Raw genomic sequence first — 23,919 nt, forward strand, 5'->3', positions numbered from 1 at the left:
TGTGGACCACTAGATTGTTATCAAGAACATTTGCGGACCACCTCGTATGCAAACAGTAAAACATAAATAAATAAACAACTGACTTAAACCCAGTAATACACTAGATCCTCTTCTTGGACCAAGTAAGGTTTCGTCGATAATCCGATGTACAGTTACCCCCACCCGCCTACCCATCCGCCTCCACCCCACCCCACCCACCCAACCACCTCCAATGTAGTTCCCCCCCACACCCCACCCCACCTACCCAACCCCCCCCCCCCCCACCTCCTCCAATGTACAGTTTCTTCGTCAAATGTATACTCTCTTTTTTTTTAAACTCTTTTTGTGTCACAAACAGTACTGTATTTGTAAATCTGGTATGTCATAAATGTATAGATGTAGCAATACGGTCTATCTGTATGTCATGTATGTCATATATGTTATGATGAATTGAAAATGGGGGACCCTGATGTAAAAAATTAAGACGAAAGTCTTTCTCTGGTCTGCATCCCCTTAACAAGTGTGTGTATTGAGCTGTACTGTATTACCCATTCTGTAATCTGTTAATACAATTTTCAATCAATCAATCAATCAATCAATCAAGACCCGCATCGCGGGCACTGCATTCCGTTCTCAGAATGGATTTGAGAGAGATGTGTCAGTCATCAGCAGGCTATATGCGGAGATATTCAGACTCTAGATCTATTTGCAGAGCCAGATGAGATGAGGCAACCTGTGCGATTGGCTCTTGATAACGCCGTCGTTCAATATTGACAAAGCCCACAGTACTTTGCTGGAACGATTCATTTTGCACGTACTGTACAGTATATACAGTACGTGTGTATGCGCGCACTGCAGGAGGTGGCCAGAAGCGCACAACTAGCCAACTACTATTATATTACTACTATATTAATAGTCTATTTCACTATATAGCTATAGGTGCTGTATGATGACAATACATTTGATTCCTAGCTCATTTTGATCTATCGCAAAGATCGCAAAGATCTCCTCTCTGGTAAACAAGAATACCCTGAAGACTCTGGCAGGAGCACTCATTCAAGGGTACTATGACTATGCATGCACCTCATGGTACCAAAGCACCTCAAAGGCGCTTAAAACAAAATTACAAACATCACAAAACAAACTGGTCAGACTACTACTTGACCTGAACCCCAGAACCCACCTCACCCCTGCCCACTTTGACAACCTAGGATGGCTTAGAGTAGACGACAGAGTACAGCAACTTGCAATGGGCCTGGTCTACAAGATACACTATACGACCGGGGTGCCCATGTACATGTCAAAATACTTCCCAAAGGTCAGTGAATACCACAACCACTACACCAGAGGAAGCTCAACAAATCATGTTAAACCCAGATTCGGCTCCAACAAGGGACTAAACACGTTTCGCAATTATGCCACAACAATGTGGAACGCCCTACCCAAAGCTGTAAAGGAATGTGAATCCCTGCCCACATTCAAAACCGCTCTTAAAGAGCACCTACGGGAGGCTGCAATTCGAAACTGGCCACCGTAAATGCCCAAAACCCCCACCACCTCCTAATAGACAGTCTCCTCCCCACCGCATGTATATATTCCCTCCCCGCCGTATGTATATTTCCCTCCCACCCACCCACCCCCTCCTAATGTACAGTCCCCTCCCCATCATATGTATATACTCTGTCAGGATCTAGGGGTAACAGTACTGTATATTTGAATACCGCTTATGTCACAAATGTATCAGTACTAAATACCTATATGTCCCTATGCCATAAATGTCATGTATGTTGTGTATGTCATAAATGTCTATATGAATTGAAAATGGGGGACCCTGATGGAAACAAGACAAACGTCTTTTCAGGTCTGCATCCCCTTAACAATTGTATGTATTGAGCCGTACTGTATTGTACCCATTCTGCAATCTGTTAAATAAAGTTTTCATTCATTCATTCATTCACTCCAGCGGCCGGGGGATCCACAATGCAGACCCACGGTTCTCGTATTATAATGAGCCCGTGAGGCATGTCTCTGTATGCAAATTACTTGCGCGAGAACGCGAATCCAGTTTAGAATGAGTGGGATTCACCATTCAAATCTCCTGGGTACGCACAGATTTCGAGGTTAAGAATGGCTTGATGAATGTGGCGGTGGCTTTTCTTATTGTTCTCTTAACAGACAGGTAAGCAAGAATATAAGAAAAATAATAAGAGAGTATTGTTGAATGAGGCCCATTGTGAGTCACTGACTCAAAGGAAAGAGTCATCCCTGTGGCCACGGCAGTGGGTGTACAACTGTAGACAGATAGATACTGAGACTATTATGAGTTGACTTATTCATCTCACCAAAGCTGTGATAGTAGGATGGTTTCCTCGGTTCAGACGCACGAATGGAGCAGATGACCTGTGCCCCGCTCAGATCTGCCCTGTCCTCCTCCACGTCCCTGTTCTCCACTGGAGGAGGCACACGGATGATGTTGTAGAAGAAACCTGGTGGGGACCGGATATGAAAATATCAATAAGACAGGCAGGCAGGCAGGCAGGCAGACAGGCAGGCAGGCAGGCAGGCAGGCAGACAGGCAGGCAGGCAGACAGGCAGGCAGGCAGACAGACAGACAGACAGACAGACAGACAGACAGACAGACAGACAGACAGACAGACAGACAGACAGACAGACAGACAGACAGACAGACAGACAGACAACATACCATTCTTGCCATAGGAGTTGCCCATATTGTATGAAGCTCCTTCACGGTCATAGTGTGGGTGAGCTGTCGCTGCGTTGACAGCAATGTACTGAGTCCAGTCCACCTAATGATGGACAAGAAAAACATTATCTTCTCTATCATCATCATCATCATCATCATCATCATCATCATCATCATCATCATCATCATCATCATCATCATCACCATCATCATCATCATCATCATCATCATCACCATCATCATCATCATCATCATCATCATCATCATCATCATCATCATCATCATCATCACCACCACTACACCACCACTACCGTCATCACTGTTATGGTGATGTTATTACCCCTCCTGCTGGTAATATGCAGGAACTGTTATCTAGGTTGGAGGACTACCGGATGTGGCTCTTCTTCTACGTTGTTGAAATGCAAGGAGGCTTGGTGCGAGCTAGGAGGCTACAGCAGCTGTATGTATTACTGACGGTTACAATAAAGTAACCTACTGAAACATGGTGGTCTAGAAGTGGTCTAGTTTTACACGCTAGAAAGTAATTATGGCTGCTTTCACCTTTCAGAAGTATCCCCGCTCAGGAGGGCATGCAGATGTCCGGAGATTCAAACAATCACCACCGTCAATCAGCATCATCCAACTCATTAAAGTCCAGCTCTGCATGGATGTCCTACCTTCTCCTTGGTCTCCAGACTCTGTGGGTTGACTCTCCTCATATAGTTGGTCTCTGTGCTGACGTAGTAGTCCCCCTTGTACTTGACAAAGTTCACACTGGCGTTGTCTGTGGCCTCTGTTCACACATACAGATCTGTCAGGAACATTGTCTCACTGTCCTGGTTCAGCAGTTTAATCCTTCTCACTGATATATCACATGGTGGCAACGTTGTGCTTTTCTTTTTCTTTTTTTCTTTCTAACTGTTTCAGCAGTTTTAAGTCACACTCCTGCTCCACTAAAGCTGTAAAGCATGATGATGTTGACACATACTGTATGCTTTTTGCTTGTTTCTCTGATTTGTAAACTGCCATCTGGCTGTCCTTTTGCTTACTGTAGACTATACACAACACAAGTAGTTAAATATATAATAATAATAATCATTTGAGGTGGGTAAACCTATACATTTTGGTCACAATGATCACCATAAAGAAAAAATAAATATATATACGTGTATATATATGCGCTGCACACACAGCTAATATCTGTCACTGTCCAATCATCTCACATATACTAGGTTTATTTAAATCAGGGGTCTCAAACTCGCGGCCCGCGGGCCATTTGCGGCCCGCGGGATGATATTTTGCGGCTCCCTACTTGACGTCAAAGTGTCAAGTCAAGTCAAGAGTTTTAATTGTCACGGCATACAGGTATACAATGAAATGCGGGTGGTCTTGCCCGCAACGATGTGCAATACAGTGGTACAACATATAATAGAATCAAAATGAAAAAACAACATTGTGCAGTAAACAGGTAACAGGTAACATGGAGTGACATCTCGGTATCTGTACATAGTTATTTACAGAGCATATGGGACGTGCTAGTTAGCTTTGGTAGTGCAATACACTGTTCCTGTTATTCTAATTTAAAGTGTCCTTTCCTTTTGGCCATAAGTGTGCGTGTGTGCGACATGAGTGTGTGCCCGCTCATGTTAAAGTGTTAAGTGTCTGCTCGTGTGTGAGCGTGCACAGCGTGCGTGTCGTGTGTGTGTTCATGTGTGCTTGTGTGTGGATAGTTCAATGTTCTGAGCACTCAATGTTCATTGTTCAGGACTCTGATGGCCTGGGGGAAGAAGCTGAGCCTAAGCCGCTCTGTCCTAGTAGCTGGGGTTCGCAGGCGTCTGCCTGACCTCAGCAGCTGGAACAGGCTGTTATTTGGGTGGTGAGGGTCTTTCATTATCCTGCAGGCTCTGGATTTGCACCTCTTGTTGTATAGAGCCTGCAGGGGGGGTAGTGCAATACCCGTGGTACGCTCGGCTGAGCGCACCACTCTCTGTAGGGCCTTCTTGTCCTGTGCCGTGCTGTTTCCATACCAGGCAGTGATGTTTCCGGTCAGGATGCTCTCTACAGCTCCTGAGTAGAAGGACTGGAGTATCTTCCCCGATACTCTGAACTTCCTTAACTGTCTCAGGTGGTAGAGGCGCTGTTTCGCCTTCTTTACTACTGTGTCTATGTGTGTTGACCATGTCAGGTCCTCTGAGATGTGGACCCCCAGGTACTTAAAGCTGCTCACCCTGTCCACGGTAGCCCCGTTAATCATCAGTGGTGTGTGCGTCTCCTGCTGTCCTCTCCTATAATCCACGATCAGCTCCTTGGTTTTACCAATGTTCAGGAGCAGGCTGTTGTCCTGGCACCAGCGTTCCAGTACCTCAACCTCCTCCCGGTAGGCCTTCTCGTCGTTGTCCGAGATCAGCCCCACCACCACCGTGTCGTCTGCGAACTTCACTATGGAGTTGGAGCTGAACTTGGCCACACAATCGTGTGTGTAGAGTGAGTACAGCAGGGGGCTCAGAACACAGCCCTGGGGGGACCCGATGCTCAGGGTGATGGTGTTGGAGGTCTGACCCCCCACCCTGACCGCCTGGGGTCTTTCGCTCAGAAAGTCCAGTACCCAGGCGCTCAGGGCGGAGCTCAGACCTAGCTCGATCAGCTTGTCCACCAGTCTGGTGGGGACTATGGTGTTGAACGCTGAGCTGTAGTCAATGAACAACAGTCTCACATAGCCCCCCTTCTGACGGTCAAGGTGCGAGAGGGTGCTGTGCAGTACCTGGGAGACCGCGTCGTCGGTGGACCTGTTTGTCCTGTATGCAAATTGCATAGGGTCCATATCACTGGGGAGGGAGGCACAAATGTGGTCCTTGACCAGCCTCTCGAAACATTTCATGACCACAGAGGTGAGTGCCACCGGTCTGTAGTCATTTGGACATGTTGGGGAGGGTTTCTTCGGTACAGGGATGATGGTAGACATCTTGAAGCAGGCAGAGACCACTGACTCCGCCACGGATTGATTAAATATGGCGGTGAACACTGGGGCCAGCTGGTTGGCACAGGGCTTGAGTATGCGTCCTGTTATGCCATCTGGGCCAGCAGCCTTCCTGGTGTTCACCTGCATAAATGCTCTTCTCACACTGTGTTCCGACAACGAGAGAGCGCCCCCGCCCCCCCGCGGTTGCCCCCCCCCCCCCCCTTCACAACAGCCGGCGCGCCAGTGACGTCACTAGCCGGAGAGCCAGCAGCGCCACTGTCTACACCAAACCGAGCGTAGAAGATGTTGAGCTTGTCCGCGAGGGAGGCGTCGTCGCTCCCCATTGAGGGGGCGCTGACTTTATAGTCAGTTATTGTCTTCAGTCCCTGCCATAATCCTCTTGTGTCGTTTTGTGCCATTTGTGTCTCCAGTTTGTCAGCATATGTCCTCTTAGCAAGTTTAACAGCCTTGCGTAGAGTATAGACTGAAGCCTTATACTCCTCCATGTTTCCTGACTCTCTACCCAGGTTGTAGGCGGTGGTGCGAGAGTTCAGAGCTGCTCTAATAGTGCTGTCCACCCACGGTTTCTGGTTTGGGAAAACCCGCACCGTTTTCCTGGGGACAATACCATCAGCTATTGTTGTAATGTAGCTCACCACTGTGTCTGCGAGCTCGCTGACGTCACTGGCGCTTCCTTTGAACATATCCCAATCCGTATCTGTAAACACGTCCTGGAGCGTGGCCTCTGATTCGTCGTCCACTTCTTTGTCTCACGTGACACGACGGCGTAGTGTAGTGTTAATGCTACCCGCACGCAACTGTTTGCTGAGTCGTTGCGCGAGAGTTGGACGTTTTATGGGGCTGCGGCACTGCAGATATACCCTACTCCAATGATCCGCACGGACATTAGACGGTGTTACATTCGCTACCCAGTCTGTAGCAGTCGCAGAGACTCTGGCTAGTAGTGACGTTCGAATGTTGTGATTTTCGATGCAAAATAAATATTCAACATTCTCTTTTGAGACTCCGCCTCAGAGACTCTTATCCTTTGGCACTTGGAACTTGCTGTACTTTGCTTGCAGGTCTGCAGCCATTATTACTGGATTATGAATAGCACCAACTTTAGCCAAGGGACCGTTGTCAAGCTAAGCTAGCTGACCTAGCTCGTCTTCCGCGCAAGGTTTTCACATTGACATTTGATAACGTTAGTCAGCTAACGCTAGTCAGTAGCTACTTGACTTAAATACGATTCACCGTGGGTGCATTATTGTTGATAGACGGACAGAGTGTCAGGTCCTGGAGAAACCAGGTCCTGATTTGATGTAACGTAGCTAACGCTCGCTTTTCAGCTAATGCTATAATAACACCAAGCAAAACACATCCCATCTGAGATCCCCGTCACACGCTCTGTCGGGGACAATGGAATTTAAGAAAGTGTATCTGCTGTTAAAATGACAAACAGCATCACACTTTAAAACACGTTCATTTTATAATCCTCACTCCGCAGGAGATAAATGACGTCATGGGATCGGAGGCTAGAATTGACGTGTATTGATTGATTGATTGAAAACTGTATTAACAGATTGCAGAATGCGTACAATACAGTACAGCTCAATACACACAATTGTTAAGGGGATGTAGACCATTACACAAAAATCCAAAACAAAATCAAAGACGACCTTGATAGGTGGGCAAAACTTAAAAACTCAGTACAGGCACGGATATCAATAGTTAAGATGGACGTACTACCTAGAATCAACTTCTTCAGCTCAATGCTACCGTTACCCCCTCCAGAGGGTTACTGGATAAAATTACAACCCTCCACATACAAATTTATTTGGAATAACAAACCACCACGTATAAAAAGATCCACCGCACAGAGAAATAAAGCAGACGGTGGCATGGCATTTCCAGATTTTTTCCACTATTTTAAGGCGTACACATTAAGACCATTGACAACATGGTTTGATCCCCAAGCATTAGTATCCTGGAGAAAATTAGAAGAAAACATAGTAGCCCCACATAGACTGAAGGACATAGCATACACTAAACTATCAATCAAGCATTGCGAACGGAAATTTGGCCCCATAATTACTCATGCGATCCGGATATGGCGTGAAACACAAAAAAAATATCCTAACCCACATAAATGGCACAATCATACTCCCTTATTCAATAACAATGCACTCTTGATTGGAAAACGACCTATAAGATTCCCTATATGGGAAAAGCAAGGCATACACTCATTAGGGGATGTTTTTAACAAACAGGGTTTTTGTAGTTATGAAGAAATACGGAAACATTTTTATCTCACCAAGTCCACACATCTTTTTTACATACAGTTATTGTTATGTTTGAAGACTCAAGGTGTTCCATTAACGAAACCAATTGAACACCACAGATACCACAAACTCTTCTATGAAAGAGAGACATCAAGAGGTTTTGTTTCAGATTTGTATCATCAATTACTAACGTCCTCATATGAAACCCTCCACCTAGACTCCGTCTGGAGGAGGGATATACCAGACCTGGAAAGTGATTTTGATTGGCAAGAAGCCTGGGCAAATGTTCGACTCACATCAAGGAACCCGGACCATCAACAAATCAATCTTAACTATATTCACAGGACATACTTGACTCCTATAAGACTGAAAAAAATGGGTCTTATACAAGACTCCAAATGCTCCTTATGTACAAATGGGGACGAGGGGACATTTATGCACATGTACTGGGACTGCCCATGCACCAGTTAAGATATTCTGGAAAGAGGTGACCCAGCAATTATCAAATCTCTTAACTTGGAATAAATAAATAAAAAAAAAAAGAAAAAAAAAAAGAAAAAAAAGGGGGGATGCAGACCAGAGAAAGACTTTCGTCTTGTTTACATCAGGGTCCCCCATTTTCAATTCATCAGGACATATGACATACAGATACCAAGTCCACACTCAGTGGCAAGAAGCCATTCTCTCTCTCTGATGCATACATAATAAAATAATGTATGACTGAAGTGATGGAGACCATGTTTGAAGGCAAACAAAAGCAAATCCCCCTCAGATCGCACAGCAACCAGAATAAACAGCTTTGTGATAGAATAAAAAAAATGCACAGTGCATTTCCATAGCTGTGGATGAGTCCACTGACACCACTGAGAAGCCTATGTTCTGAAGAACCGTTCATGTTCTGAAGAACTGTTCATGTTCTGAATTGTTATTGCTAAAGATTGAGATGATTGGATCAGTTGTACTTTTTTTTGGAATACTTGAAACCCTTTTTTTGTGGAATATTTGATGCGGCCCAGCCTCACCCAGACTCTACCTCCAGCGGCCCCCAGGTAAATTGAGTTTGAGACCCCTGATTTAAATGATGCATCACTCAACTCTGTGCACTCTCTTCTGTGCTGATCCATTGCTATAGTGTTATTTTAACCACCCCAGTCTCCATCTGCTTTAATGCCAGGGACACACTGGACGCTGAAGCGCTGGGAAGTTTCCTTTTCGGCACCCATGTTAACCGATGTTCAGACTGGGAACTTCGTGGCCGGCTCGTGATCTTGAGCAATAGTTTTGCTGTCTGCCGTCTGTTTTGTCCATGAGCCACGAGCACCTCTACATGTGATTGGAGAAGTGTAGCGGAATCTCTTGTTGGTCATCTTGGAGACATGGCTTCTCGTGTGAACAGCCAGACTCCTTGCAGAAATCGCACCCCAGCTGGCCTACGACGAGAGGCTGCCACTCTCGCCCTAGCAAGGAAAGCAGTGATGCATAACTGGCACATCCTACACAACACCACAACAACAGCAGCACCTATGAGCAGACTCAAGTCCCGCCACCCCTACAACAAGGCGGCACAAGAGATGCTCCGTTCCACCACTGAGGACCTGTCCAGAAATGGATGGCTGGCGGCAGCCTGGAAGAGAAAGTGGTAGAGTGCTGGACCAACCCGCATCCACCACTACATCTGGGATCCAGGAGATGGCGCCACAGGAGACGATCTCCCATGCCAGCAATGGACTCTGTTGAACCGTTTAAGAACTGGGGTCGTCGCTTTAAAGCAGCATTAAAGAAGTGGGGCCTGGTAGGTGAGTGTGGAGACCCTGAGCAGACTGTTGAGCATATCCTGACCATCTGCCCCCTATACAAACCACCCTCGGAAGCCAGCCTCGGAAGCCAGCCTCTTTGACGTGGGACCAGAGTTAAGGGCATGGCTACAAGATACGGAGTTGGACCTCTGACGTTACACGAAAGAAGAAGAAAGCCAGACTCCTGTTCGCAAGAGTAGGAATAGACCAGACACAGAGACCATCGCAGAGGACCGCAAGTTGGCCATGGAGCGCCTCCGCGCCTCGGCACGGCCCATCTGAATGGTGCAATCGGTTAACATGGGGTGCCGAAAACAAATTGGCTGCGCTTCTGTCCAGTCTGTCCTCAGCATAAGTCATCTAAATGTGTTCCCTATGGGGGATTGTCCCACTGCTCCCTTCTGTATACATGTGTTTAGTTTAGTATAGCGTTCATGAGTAAGTAAGCAAAATAAGTTCACACACGGTTCAGCAGTGTTATGAAACATGTCCTGCAAGTTTTGTAATGTTTGGATGAGAAAACATTGAAATATAATCCGATTGTGTTATTCCACACACATTTTGTACATTTGTGGTGCCCCCTAGTGTTCAATATGAATGTAATTTTTAGGGTATGTTTCGGGTAGTTACCTGGACGTGTCTATTCGAAGCCTAACCGGTTCATTCTTCCGCGTTTGCGTTTTGCGCTCTGATTGGCTACTGATGTTTCTGGTCGCACCAAACGTGTGACGGCAAGTTATTTCGCCGGTTAAGCTTAGGCACTCTTTCGAAGTTGGTTAAAGGAAAACTCCAACATTTTGGGAAATTAGCTTATTTAACATCTTCCCTGGAGTTAGACAAGAAGATACATACCTTTTTTGTCTCTGTGCGTGCATTTAGCTTAGGGAACAGTCGCTCCGTTAGCGTAGCTTAGCTTCATCACTGGAAGTGGGGCGGAGTTAGAGCCTGACGTTCCCTACAGTCACGAAATACACTCCAAATACAACTCCAAAATGTTCCTGTAAACATGTTGTGACCTGTGTATTTACCACGTGGAGAAATAAAAAATAATTGAATTCGACAATTACGTTTTCTAAGCAAATATACTCTGAACTATTTTTTGCCTAACGACTCCTCTCTGAGCGCAGTCAGTGATTTCAACGTGTCGTCGTGATTGTTGACATTCTCATTCATTCAAAGGATCCGAACCGATTGAAGTTTATGGATACCATGACTTAAAATACCATGACTTAAAATTTTGAAAACAGTAATCCAATGGCTGGTATTGATATACTGCACGCTAACGGAGCTAACCGGACACTAAAGCTAACCAGACACTAAAGCTAATATAATGACTTCCTTTCTGGGGGGTTTTAAAATAAAAGAGCGACATCTATAGCAGCGGAATAAGTTTATTTTGTACATTATCTAACGTTAACACGAACCTAAACTAACGTTACAACTAACCTAAAGTTAGTTTAGGTTCGTGTTAACGTTAGATAATGTACAAAATAAACGTATTCCGCTGCTATAGACGTCGCTCTTTTATTTTGAAACCCCCCAGAAAGGAAGTCATTGCTCTCGTTATCTGCTTGAGTGTCCGGTTGCTGGTTAGCTCCGTTAGCGTGCAGTATATCAATACCAGCCATTGGATTACTGTTTTCTAAATTGGGGAGGCTTTTAATCGTCAAGGTAAGAGGATTTTAAGTCATGGTATCCATAAACTTCAATCGGTTTGGATCCTTTGAATGAATGAGAATGTCAACAATCATGACGACATATTGAAATCACTGACTGCGCTCAGAGAGGAGTCGTTAGGCAAAAAATTGTTCAGAGTATATTTGCTTAGAAAACGTAATTGTCGAATTCAATTATTTTTTATTTCTCCATGTGGTAAATACACAGGTCACAACATGTTTACAGGAACGTTTGGAGTTGTATTTGGAGTGTATTTCGTGACTGTAGGGAACGTCAGGCTCTAACTCCGCCCCACTTCCAGTGATGAAGCTAAGCTACGCTAACGGAGCGACTGTTCCCTAAGCTAAATGCACGCACAGAGACAAAAAAGTTATGTATCTTCTTGTCTAACTCCAGGGAAGATGTTAAATAAGCTAATTTCCCAAAATGTTGGAGTTTTCCTTTAAGGTTAGAGTTTGTCTTAGAGCAGGGCGATAGAACACCAGCCCTGATTCCAAACTCTAACCTTAACCAACTTCAAAAGAGCTAAGCTTAACCAGTGATAAACTAGGCGTTAGGTGTTAGTTTGCTGCTGGTCGAGGCGGAAATGGGCGCGTCACGCGATTGGGCGCACATGTCACATGACCAGAAACGTCAGTAGCCAATCAGATCGCACCAGAAACGGCAGTGGCCAATCAGATTCGCAAAACGCGAACGCGGAAGCATGAACCGGTTAGGCTTCGAATAGACGCTACCTGGACATATCCTGCATATTTGGTGATGATTGGTTAATGGCTTGCATCTATTTATGTGGTGAGCCACACCTTCTTGAAGTTCATTGGTTAATATTGTGAAAACTAACTCAACAATCCTTATACTAACTTTAATAAGCTTCATCCAATAATGTTCCACAGCAAATATGGTAGCAATCAGACATACGGTTTAGGAGGAGATGTCAAAATTGTGTTTTACATCAAATCCAAAATGGCAGAAAATCCAATATGGCAGACTTTATGGGTCCTTGAGACTAATTTGTAGAGTGAATATAGATGGATGTCTGTACCAAGTTTTGTGTGAATCAGACTTATGGCATAGGAGTTCTGACCTTTCAAAGTGCAAAGGTTTGACCATTAATTATAGCGGCCCCTTTAGGCCAAGTGGGGTCATATTTGTTGGAGAGCATTTACACTAAACATTACACTAAGCATTTACACTAAACCTCCAATGGGTCAAAGCTCATGTTTCTACCATCTCACGGGAATATGCAAAAGCATTTCTGAAGAAGATTAACCTCTTAAGCTTTAGTTTTCTGCAAAATGGAGGGTCTGCTTAAGAGGTTTTTTATTTTCAGAAAATTTGCCAAGAAATACATACCTAAGTAAATGGAAGATTGCTCCACTTCTACAAGGACCATTTGCATGTTCTTGGTATCTAGGGACATCTATGGATCTGGGAATGTATTCCCAGTGTCAGACATATTCTGTCTGTTACTAGGCTTGAGTAAATTGTAATGAACCAAAGGAGAATATCAATATAATTTTTTTTAATTTTTATCTTTGATGGTGAATAACACCATGCTAAAATGTACCAGATATGAAAAATTGCCACTGAGCTCATTCAGCACCTTCTTGAGATCGCGTGTACAAAGAATCTAAGCAAATTAATAAAGGGCAGATGACAGGAGGTTCTGTAGATACAGTACTGAATTCTGCCATCCGCACACATGCAATTTGAAATATGATTATAGGATATAGAATATCAGGCCAATTGTGCGGGAGCTTAGAGGACTGTATATAATTGTCACCTTAGGGGGTGTGGTAGGATGCCTTAACTCTTAAACTAATTGAACAGGTTGGTGAACTTAAAGGGGGATAATCTTAGGTCTAATTTGACCTAATTGCAGACCCTTCAGCACAGCCGCCCCCTGATTTGCGGCGCTAATCAGTACTGAGGTCTGCTGAATGTCTAGTAGTCACTCAGGCTGGTCAGAGTCAGAGTCAGAGTACGGGGGTAGTCGGATCAGTCGAGCCACTGGTCTGTGGTATGTTCTTCCTCCGACATCCACGATAGCCGAGCGGACTCTTCCGTCTTGCCCTTTTACCACACTCTTCACCCCTCCGGTGAGCCAGCGGGCTCGGGGGAGCGCCTGATCCACGATCATGACTGGGGCTCCTGGTTCTAGGTTGCCTCTTTCAGTGATCCACTTACGGCGGCCTTGCAGCGATGGGAGATATTCGGTGGTGAACCTCTTCCAGAATTGGTCGGCTAAAGCCTGACTATACCTCCATTGTCTTCTGCCGATGATCTCGGTGGAGGCGTAGACCGCAAAGGGAAGGGCCGTGTCTCGCCGCCCCATCAAAAGGCTGTTGGGTGTTATGGGGTCGAGATCGGCCGCGTCGCTACTGACGTACCCCAGTGGCTTGGAATTCAGAATGGCTTCAATCTCCACCAGTACGGTGTTGAAGACCTCTGCCTTCGGAACCTGTCCTCTGAGAGCGGCTGCTAGAGCAGCCTTTACTGACTTGACCTCTCTCTCCCACGTTCCACCGAAGTGGGGTGCATTTGGAGAGTTGTAGGAAAAGGTGACCTGTTGGGAGGCCAGCTCGTCCCTCAACTCCTCACTCATCTGGTGGTAACTCTTGATGAGTTCAGCTTCTCCTCCCTTGAAGTTCGTCCCGTGATCAGACCATAAGGTATGGGGTCGCCCTCTCCTTCCAGTAAATCGACGGAATGACTGGAGGAAGCTGTCTGTTGTCATTTCAGCCAGCACCTCGAGATGGACGGCTCTCGTGGTGAGGCACTTGAAGATGATTCCCCATCTCTTAGGAGTTGCTCTCCCGATCTCCGCCTTGATGGTGAAGGGCCCGAAGCAGTCCATGCCCGTGTTGTGGAAGGGCGCTTCTTGGAGACTGAGGCGGCAGGATGGGAGGTCAGCCATTCGTGGCATGATGGGTTGGGCTCTGAGCTTCTGGCAGTCTGTGCATGACCGTTGGTAACGCCGCACAGCCTCCCGGCCGCGAAGTATCCAGAACCTTCTCCTGAGCTCCGCGAAGAGCCGCTCCGCTCCAGGGTGATACAATTTGGTGTCATCACGAATCACCAAGTTAGTCACCGGATGCTTTGAGGGGAGTAGGATGGGGTGTTTGCTGTCCTCGGTGAGGCCCTGAGCCCGTCGTAGGCGGCCTCCGACACGTATGAGGTCTTTCTCGTCCAGTTCGGGGGCCAGTAGCCTCAGCTTGCTGTCTCTTGGGAGCTCCATCTTCCGTCCCAAGCATGCCATCTCGATCTGGAAGACCTCCCGCTGCACCCTCTGCAGCAACATGATCTCAGCTGCGGCGTAGTCGTCGGCGCTGAGGGGGGTCGGGTCTCCGGGACCGGGGTTCCGGTGGTGGAAGGTACGTACTTGGAGCTCTTCTAGGGTCTGGCAATCCTCAACCTTGGGACCGTCGGTGTTTGAAGGGTCTTGGAGTCCGGTGAGGCCGCAGAAGATGGACTTCTTAAGTTCCACCTCCACCTCTGCGTTCTCCAAGTTCGGAGGAGAAGGCCACTCTTCTTCTGGCTTGCGTAGGTAGTCGGGTCCACGGTGGTAGAGGTTGGGACGTGCCAATTCCTCGAGGGTCGCACCTCTGGTGATCACGTCCGCCGGGTTGACATCTGTCGAAACGTATCGCCAGCAGCTGATCCCCACAAGCTCTTGGATCTCTGTCACCCTTGTTCCCACGAATACTTTATATCTGCACGAAGTCGACTGGATCCACTGGATGACTGTTGTGGAGTCAGACCACATCGACACCGCGTGAAGGGGGAGGTGCAGCTCTTCCTTCAGCATCTTTCCCAACTGGGCTCCACTTAGAGCTGCGCAGAGCTCCAGCCGGGGAATGGATTGCTGCTTCTTGGGTGCAACTCTTGAGCGTGCAAGAATGAAGGAGACGTGGACTGTGTCGTCGGGCTCCACCGCTACTGCACCATATGCCTTCTCAGACGCGTCACAGAATACATGAAGGGAGAGCTGGCTGCCGGTCAGACTGACGCTCGAGGGAAAGTAGCTCCTGGGAAACTCGATCTGTTGGAGGGTGGGGAGCTCTTCTTCCCACTTCTTCCACTTCGCCGCGAGTGTCTCTGGTAGGGGGTCATCCCATCCCTTCGCCTCAATCCACAGCTCGCTGACCAGAGCCTTGGCACGAGTCGTGTAGGGGTTTATGTAACCCAACGGGTCATATTGACTCGCCAGAGTACTGTAGATCGACCTCCTGGTTACGTAATGGCGAGTTTCGATTTTCTTTTGCCGGTAACACAGGGTGTCAGACTTGAAACGCCAGAGGAGACCCAGAGTCATTTCCTGGGCGTCCTCACTTGACTGGGAGAGCCAGCTCTCGCTGCTGTCAGCCTTCGCTTCGTCTGGGAGGTCTCGGACGACCTCAGGGTCGTTGGTGGCCCACTGGCGGACCTCAAAGCCAGCGGTGGCCAGGAAGGTGCGTATGTCATGCACCAGCTTGTAGGCCTCTTCCGCGGTCTCCACACTGTGGAGGCAGTTTTCCACATAGAAACTGTGGTGGACAGCATCGGAGACTCCGGGGGGTGCGGTGCCGTCGTCGACATGAAGCTGCAGGGCGTAGGTGGCACAACACGGGCTGCAGGTCGTCCCGAAGGGCAGCACCTCCCACTGATAGATGGACGGTTCCGGGTCGTCTGGGTTTTCTCTCCACAAGAACCTCATGAGTGGCTTATCTTCGTCGAGCAAACACACCTGATGGAACATGCGTTTGATGTTGCCACTGATGGCGGTCTTCTGTCGTCGGAAGCGCACCATGACTACGAGGAGAGGAGGGGTCAGAGTCGGACCGGGCAGGAGATAGCGGTTGAGGTTCTGCTGGCGCACTTGAAAGCTGCAATTAAATACCACTCTGTTCTTTCCGTTGTGCTTAACGTTATGGTGTGGAAGGTACCATGACTCGGTACTCCTTTCCGCCTCCTCAGGCTTCAGCCTCCTGATGAGTCCAGACTCTATGAGCTTGCTCATTTCTGTGGCATAGGCGGCAGCCGTCTCGGGGTCTCTGCTGAGTCTTCTTTCAGTGCTAAGCAGACACGGCTTCGCTACTCCTGGGGGAACCTTGAAGGTCGGCATGGGCTCTCTTCTCAAGAGCGGTGTGGCATATCTGAGGACTCTGCGCACGCAGACACGCTTGGTCTTGGCTTGGAGAAGATCCATCGCCGCCTTATCTTCTTTGGAGCGAGTGTGTATCTTCTCGTTTTTGTATGGAGCAATGTCCAGCTGCCATAACCTCTGAACATTCTCCAGCAGTGCCTCGTCTTCGTGCCCCGCTCCAATGAAGAGGCAGTGGGTCTGATGGGCGTTCAGATTTCTTAGACTGATGGGGCCCTGCAGGGTCCAGCCTAGCGGAGTCTCCAGGGCGACGGGACATCCGGGTGGACCCGGGATGATGTGCTTGGGTAAAGTGAGGTTCACATTATCGGAGCCGAGCAGGAGGGTGGGCTTCACCTCCATTGCAGCGTTGATCCCCAGATTACAGAGATGTGGGTACCTCTTCATGAGGGACTCCATCGGGTAGCCGTAACTGGAGAGGCACAACCCGGCAGCTGTGAATACGCGGCTCACCTTGAAGACTTCCTTCGGCCGTCCGGCCGGTGTGAGGGTGAGGGCCACACTTTCTCCTTGAATAGTGGTGCGCCCTGGTTGGATGGTGAGGAGATCCAGCTCCTCTGCGTCGCCCACGAGTCCAAGGGCGATGGCAGCCTCACGCATCAGCAGCGTGCGCTCCGAGCCATCGCCAATAACCGCGTAGGTCTCCAGAGTCTTGTCGCGGTTCCGCAGGACCACCGGCACAATCTTCAACAGCACGCAGTGAGTGCTGCCCCTCACGGGGCCCACGTAGTAGTTGCGTAGCTCTCTAGAGGGCTCATCACGGACTTCCGCCACGTAAGGCTTAGCCTTGTCGTCTCTATTGTTGAGGTCGTGGAGGGCCGTGAGGTGGATCTTCCCGCACCCGCTCTGTCTGCAGGGTCCCTTGAGGGTGCAGTCCTTTGCTCTGTGCTCACGGGCGCACTTCCAGCACCGCTTATTCTCTATTATCCACTGTTTCTTTTCCTCTGTAGTCTTCTCCTTGAAAACGGGACAGTTGTCTAGCCAGTGGACCTCTGTGCAGCACTGGCATGGCGGCGGAGTCTTCTTCTCTCGTTTCTTCTGGGAGGAGAAGCCTTGTTGGCCTTTCGGGGGCCCTTGGTGCTCCTTTGATGTGGTTTCATGTACGGTGGTCAGCACCCTAACGGGCCGCCCCGTTCGGTCGGACTTGTCTCGTCCACTGTGTCCATTGCCTTTCGGCTCTTCCCGCTTGGGGAGGCGGATGTGCCTCATCTCCGACTTCAGGAACTCTGAGAGCTCCATCAGGGTAGACAGTGGCTGCTGGGGGTGGAGACGCTCGTGTTCCCGTCGGAACCTCTCTTCCCTTTCCTTTGGAAGCTTCCTGACGAAGCGTTCTACGTTGGAGCCTGCATAGAGCTCAGTGCGGCTGGCGGCTCCTTGAAACGTCAGGAGGCTCACCAGAGCCTGTACCTTCAAGGAGTATGTGTCCAGGGCGTGGTCATCCTTTATGTCTGCCATTTCTCCCAGCTCGTGGATATCATCCAATATGTGGTCCCACGGGCGTCCCCAGCGCTCGTCCAGGGCCTGGATAGACGAAGTATAGGGGGTGGGGGAGTATGCGTTGGCAGTGTATATGAGCTTGGCCGCAGGCAGCGTACAGTGCATAGACAGCTCGAGGAACTTCTGTTGCTCGCTGTGGTTGGCGGCGCCCAGGAGGAACTCCAGACACATCCTCATGTCATGGTACTGGCTTCTAGAATTGTCTTTGAAGAATGGGATGGCGCTCCCTGGTGGGCGCTGTGGGAGCGGGTCGTACCTAGGGGCCGGTGTAGTTGCGGGCCAATGTTGATGGGATCTGGAGGTTGCTCTGTGTGTGGCGGGTAGCCGCTCACATTGAGAGCGGGGTGGCACCTCTCCTGGTGCCGTATATTCCTCCTGCAGACGAGCCAGTCGCCTTTCCAGGTCTTCGGAGTCTGCCTTGTCCCCTCTTCGGGGTCGGGGATACGTAGCCGGGTGCTCCACCCTTTCAGGCTGGCGGCGCTGGGGTGAGTTATTCCTAGTGGATGCTCTTGATGATTGCCTGGAGGCAGAGGCCGATCGCAGTTGGGCGGTAGCGAGCCGGGCGTACTCCAAGGCCTGGGCTGCCGCTCTATCGCGCTCCCGCTCCAGTGCTTCCGCGGCTCTTCTCTCTCTGTCGAGCGCATCTTGGCGTCGTTGAGCCTCTCTTGCGAGCGCATCTTCGCGTTGTTGTTGCATGCATTGGAACATGAATTCTGTTTGGCTTGTAACGCTCCCTCTGCTTTGTGCTCTGCTGGGGGGCCTACCAGTTCTGCGAGTGTCTAGGAAGAACTCTCCCGGTTGGAAGTGATTGAAGTCCTGCCTGCCGCGTGGCTCCACTCTGTCTGGGGGATTGATATCCTCTCCAGGTCGCGAGTCGTTTTCAGCGGAGTCACACTCCTCTTCTTCTTCAGGCTCATCTTGCTCATACTCATCTTGGTTGGCGGTATTCAGTGGCGAGAAGGTAGTTATGTCTTTACTACACGGGGCCACCTGGTGTCTCTTCTTCTCTTCAGGCAGCTGGGGGGTGTCAGTCGGGTCTGACTCTGTTCTCAGAGTCTGATCTAACTGCGGTGTGGCAGCAGCACCCTCTACTAGCTGGGGTGTGCCTGCCATCTGATCTAACTGTGGTGTGGCAGCAGCACCCTCTACTAGCTGGGGTGTGCCTGCCGTCTGGGTTATAAAGTCCCCTACTGTCCGGTCAGCTGATGTGTTTAGCACATGCTGATTGCTCTCCGAACTAGGGCTACTGGGTGTACCCAGGACACAGTCATCTAGTCTGGAGGGTAATCTACGCTCTCTAGGAGCACCGAGGGGGGGGGGGGGGGGACCCTTTGAACCTGCCTCGCTCTTTCGTGACATCCTATCTGGTTTAACTCCGGCTCGAAGGACCAAATTGTGCGGGAGCTTAGAGGACTGTATATAATTTTCACCTTAGGGGGTGTGGTAGGATGCCTTAACTCTTAAACTAATTGAACAGGTTGGTGAACTTAAAAGGGGATAATCTTAGGTCTAATTTTACCTAATTGCAGACCCTTCAGCACACCTATAAATGACCTTATTATGGCCAAGTCACACATCTATGGATTGGGCCAAATATCCCCTTTCCAATGGCAGAGTTCAATCTGGATTTAGTATCACCAGGTGCCCCTGACAGGGCAGCAAAACCTGTGAATGAAATCTACTGCAAGTACAGTTATTTTTTTTATAATGTAAATTGCTCCGCCATTTTTCATCAGATTGCAATGCGTTTTTTTTGCTAGACGTTCACAGAAAGGTAGAGAAACTAACTGCGTTCTATTTCATGGCAATAACGTTTAGGTTTGTTGTGAGATATGATTCTGAAAATAAAGAGAAAAGAAAAAGCTTCACGCTAGAAGTCAGATGATTGACAGGGGCTGGCATGAGCTGGGAAGTGGAGTTTTTTTTTTTTTTAGAAAGCCCTAGGTCTCTTCTCTTGTTGTGCCAAGCTCTCGTGTGCTTGAAACCCTAAACATATATATAAAGTATACTGTATATATACAGTGAAAAGCAAATAATTACCAAAACCATATTTTCATAATAGTATGCATTACTTATTTGAATAACTTACTTTACTCTGACATTGAGTAAAAATGGCCTATGGGAAATTCTGCTACCCCACAGAACCACAGTTGTACTATTACAACATTTCAATAAAACCTTACAAATATATAATTTTTTTTATAAACACTATATTTTTCTCTACAAAGTACTCCTACAACACCATCTGAAAGGTTGAAAAAAAAATGTCCAAGTAGAAATATATCCGGGTCTTGCAAAATCCTTAATTAGGGTTTCAAGCACGAAGTGCCAACCCTATTGTTTTGTGTGATTTTTTTTTATTAATCTTCAGAAAAGCTTTTGCAAATTCCTGTGAGATGGTAAATGGTAGCAACATGAACTTTGACCCATTGGAAGGGAGCAGGGTGCATCCTGACACAGCAGTAGAACCGTACCTAACTAAACGAACTACACTACAAACGACAAACAACTAACTGCAAAAGGAATTTGCACATAGGGGGATATTATGCATGCGGTTCAACATACTGGGCATCTTGAAGCGGGAGAAGAAGCGTGCAAAGATGTTCTTGCAGGGATCGGGCATGGCCATCGTCCCGAACTCTGACACCACGATGCGCTCCTTCTCCGAGTTGAGGGTGTATGAGTCGCTCCGGAGGAAACGGCTGCTGTAGGTCACATCACCGTTACTGATGTGGAACCGGTGCATCATGGCCATGCCGTCAAACCAGTGGGTGTATCTGAATTTCGGGTTTTTTGGAAGTGGGGGGGGGGGGGGGGGGGGGGGGGAGAGAGAGAGAGAGAGATTTCAAATTGTAAAGTGCTTTGGATAAAAGCGTTATATAAATGCACCATTTACCATTACCATTTAGAACCACTTGATTCACCAAGTACAATAGCTGCATAGAAATGTATCTGTGTCATCGGTGCAGAGTCACAACAACCCACAGAGTTTCTATGGTACATACAGACATAGACGCCTGGCCATAAGAGCACTCGGAGCAAATGCTCTCCGACTATTGAACTTGGGGGAGCAAAGCTATGCTCTTGCTCCACCACTTTTTGATCATATGAAAAATTTGATATACCCCCCCCCAATATATATTTCTAACCATAACTACGTAATTTCAATCAAATTAATAATACGCAATGACACTTAATAGCAAGTTTTTAAGTTTCCAAAGATTGCGACACCCCCCCCCTGCTCCCCCATATGGTTTGATCCAGTGCCTCTCCCACCCCCAGCAGAGCAGACGGCGCACGGCGCTGGCGCTGCAGGTAGGCTGAGTGTAAATAAAGGCCACAGAAGTGTGTCATTTGGTGGCAGGCAGGATTTTCCAATAAGTTGTTTATGATTGTTAAGATTATTTATGTTAGACATGTCTTCTATTGAGTGGTAGAAGTTCTACCACGCAATACAATAAAAGTGTTTCACGTCCCGAAATGCCATCTGGTCATACCAATAATAATAATAATAATAATAATAACAAAGTTTCCCTCTGGTTGGCGTTAGCTTTAGTGCTAGCCGCTAGCTAACATTGTCATATATCTAGATATGTGGTGTCGTCAGCTGGATAACGTTGACTTCGTTTGCAAATTTTAACGTTCGCTATGGCAGACGAGCAGGGCCGGATTAACGACGGCCGCGGCCCGTGGGCCTTTAGTGATGAGGGCCCCCCAAAATAGCAAGTTTTTAAGTTTCCAAAGATTGCGACACCCCCCCCCTGCTCCCCCATATGGTTTGATCCAGTGCCTCTCCCACCCCCAGCAGAGCAGACGGCGCACGGCGCTGGCGCTGCAGGTAGGCTGAGTGTAAATAAAGGCCACAGAAGTGTGTCATTTGGTGGCAGGCAGGATTTTCCAGTAAGTTGTTTATGATTGTTAAGATTATTTATGTTAGACATGTCTTCTATTGAGTGGTAGAAGTTCTACCACGCAATACAATAAAAGTGTTTCACGTCCCGAAATGCCATCTGGTCATACCAATAATAATAATAATAATAATAATAATAACAAAGTTTCCCTCTGGTTGGCGTTAGCTTTAGTGCTAGCCGCTAGCTAACGTTGTCATATATCTAGATATGTGGTGTGGTCAGCTGGATAACGTTGACTTCGTTTGCAAATTTTAACGTTCGCTATGGCAGACGAGCAGGGCCGGATTAACGACGGCCGCGGCCCGTGGGCCTTTAGTGATGAGGGCCCCCCAAATTTTTTTTTTTTTTTTTTACTTAAAAAAAAAGAAAATTTATAATAATAATAATGCAATAAGGGGACCCTGATGTAAACAAAACAAAAGTCTTTCTCTGGTCTGCATCCCCTTAACAATTGTGTGTATTGAGCCGTACTATATTGTACCCATTCTGCAATATGTTAATAACATTTTTAATCAATCAATAACAGATTGCAGAATGGGTACAGTACAGTACAGCTCAATACACACAATTGTTAAGGGGATGCAGACCAGAGAAAGACTTTCGTCTTGTTTACATCAGGGTTCCCCATTTTCAATTCATAATGAATTGTAAGTAAGGGTGCAATAGAAATGTTTCATAATGATGTTCAGTGTATTCATAAGTGTATTGCTCTCCTTAATGTAGAATGATATGGTGACTGTGCAGACTCAGGGAGGAGGCAGAGAAGGAGAGAAAGAGACCCAAGAGTTACAGGTAATGGAAATATCAGACAGCTTAAAGTGTAGGATAACATAACAAATTAAGACACAAAATAGGCTATATTTACAGCAGACCCTGTTATTGTTCCTTGTTGGTATTTTTTCTCTCTTTCTTATTAAAAACTTGGCCTATTTGAAAGGAGATTGATTTAATAAAAATAAAAGAGCGAAAAATCAATATACAGTATATATACAGTATATATATATATATATATTAATATATTATTATTATTATTATAGTAATTGGCTATCATACTGCAATATAAACTGAGTTTTATAGTGAAAAGAGCAGCTTTATTGGTCAAGATTGAAGGCTCTATATTGCAGGAAATTGCATGTACAGGTTCATTAAATGAAAAAAATATCTGCCAAACCACCCCTTGCCTGTCAAAAAAAAAAAAAAAGATTAATAAAAAAAAAAAAAAAAAAAATTATGCACCCCCACTTTCAACTATAACTAGGCGGCCATGCATACAGATACAGATTGTACAAGGACAGTAGGTATTTGAAAGGGATCACCTGTCCCTCGTGAATTCTTAATTGATATGGTAGTGGACCAGTCGACCAAAAGATTTGCGGAACACAGAGTATTTCAAACGGAGCTTTTATTACACAGAGAAGAAGAGAACTCTCCTCCTGCAGCCCGCACGGGCTCAGCTCCTCGCACACCAGTAGAAGAAAGAGAAAGAGTACCCACATTACATGACATATATACCCTCTTGGACAGAGAGAGAAGGGGAGGGGTGTGTGTGTGTATGTATTTGTGTGTGTATGTATGTGTGTGTGTGGTGTGTGTGTGCTAGTCTGTGTGGTGTGTGTGTCTGTTAATGGATGTTGTCTAAGGGGGCCATCTGGTTAACATCCATCTAATGGTTCGTGATATTCCTGACAGTTCTCATAATAGTTGGTGTGTAACTGTGTGTATGTGTTTGTAAGTGTGGGTGAGCGATGTGTGTGTGTGTGTACGTGAGTGTGTGTGCGTGTGCGCGTCGGAAGAGGAGGATGTGTGTGTGTGTGAGGCGCGTGTGTGTGTGTGAGGAGGGACTAGCAGGATGGATGCAGCTACGGGGTCATCAGGTCACAGACTGAGAGACGCCCTGGCTACAGTGTGCATCAGACAATAGGTGCACAGATACATAGGATATTGACATCAAATATTACTACATCAATGAAC

At 47.3% G+C, this 23,919-nt stretch overlaps 1 protein-coding gene across 1 annotated transcript in view; it reads right to left on the bottom strand.

Annotated features, from left to right (window-relative positions):
* bco2l (beta-carotene 15, 15-dioxygenase 2, like) overlaps positions 1-23,919 on the bottom strand; it is a gene marked incomplete at both ends in the record, with an annotated part of 76,119 nt that overhangs the window by 44,841 nt on the left and 7,359 nt on the right. Inside the window, 4 exons of the mRNA XM_084323126.1 lie at positions 2,322-2,465; positions 2,684-2,786; positions 3,361-3,476; positions 20,603-20,814. Coding sequence (XP_084179252.1) covers positions 2,322-2,465; positions 2,684-2,786; positions 3,361-3,476; positions 20,603-20,814 — 575 coding nt within the window. The remainder of the gene's footprint in view (positions 1-2,321; positions 2,466-2,683; positions 2,787-3,360; positions 3,477-20,602; positions 20,815-23,919) is intronic.

This window comes from Notolepis coatsorum, assembly GCF_963971535.1.
Source record: "Notolepis coatsorum genome assembly, chromosome: 10".
Taxonomy (NCBI): domain Eukaryota; kingdom Metazoa; phylum Chordata; class Actinopteri; order Aulopiformes; family Paralepididae; genus Notolepis; species Notolepis coatsorum.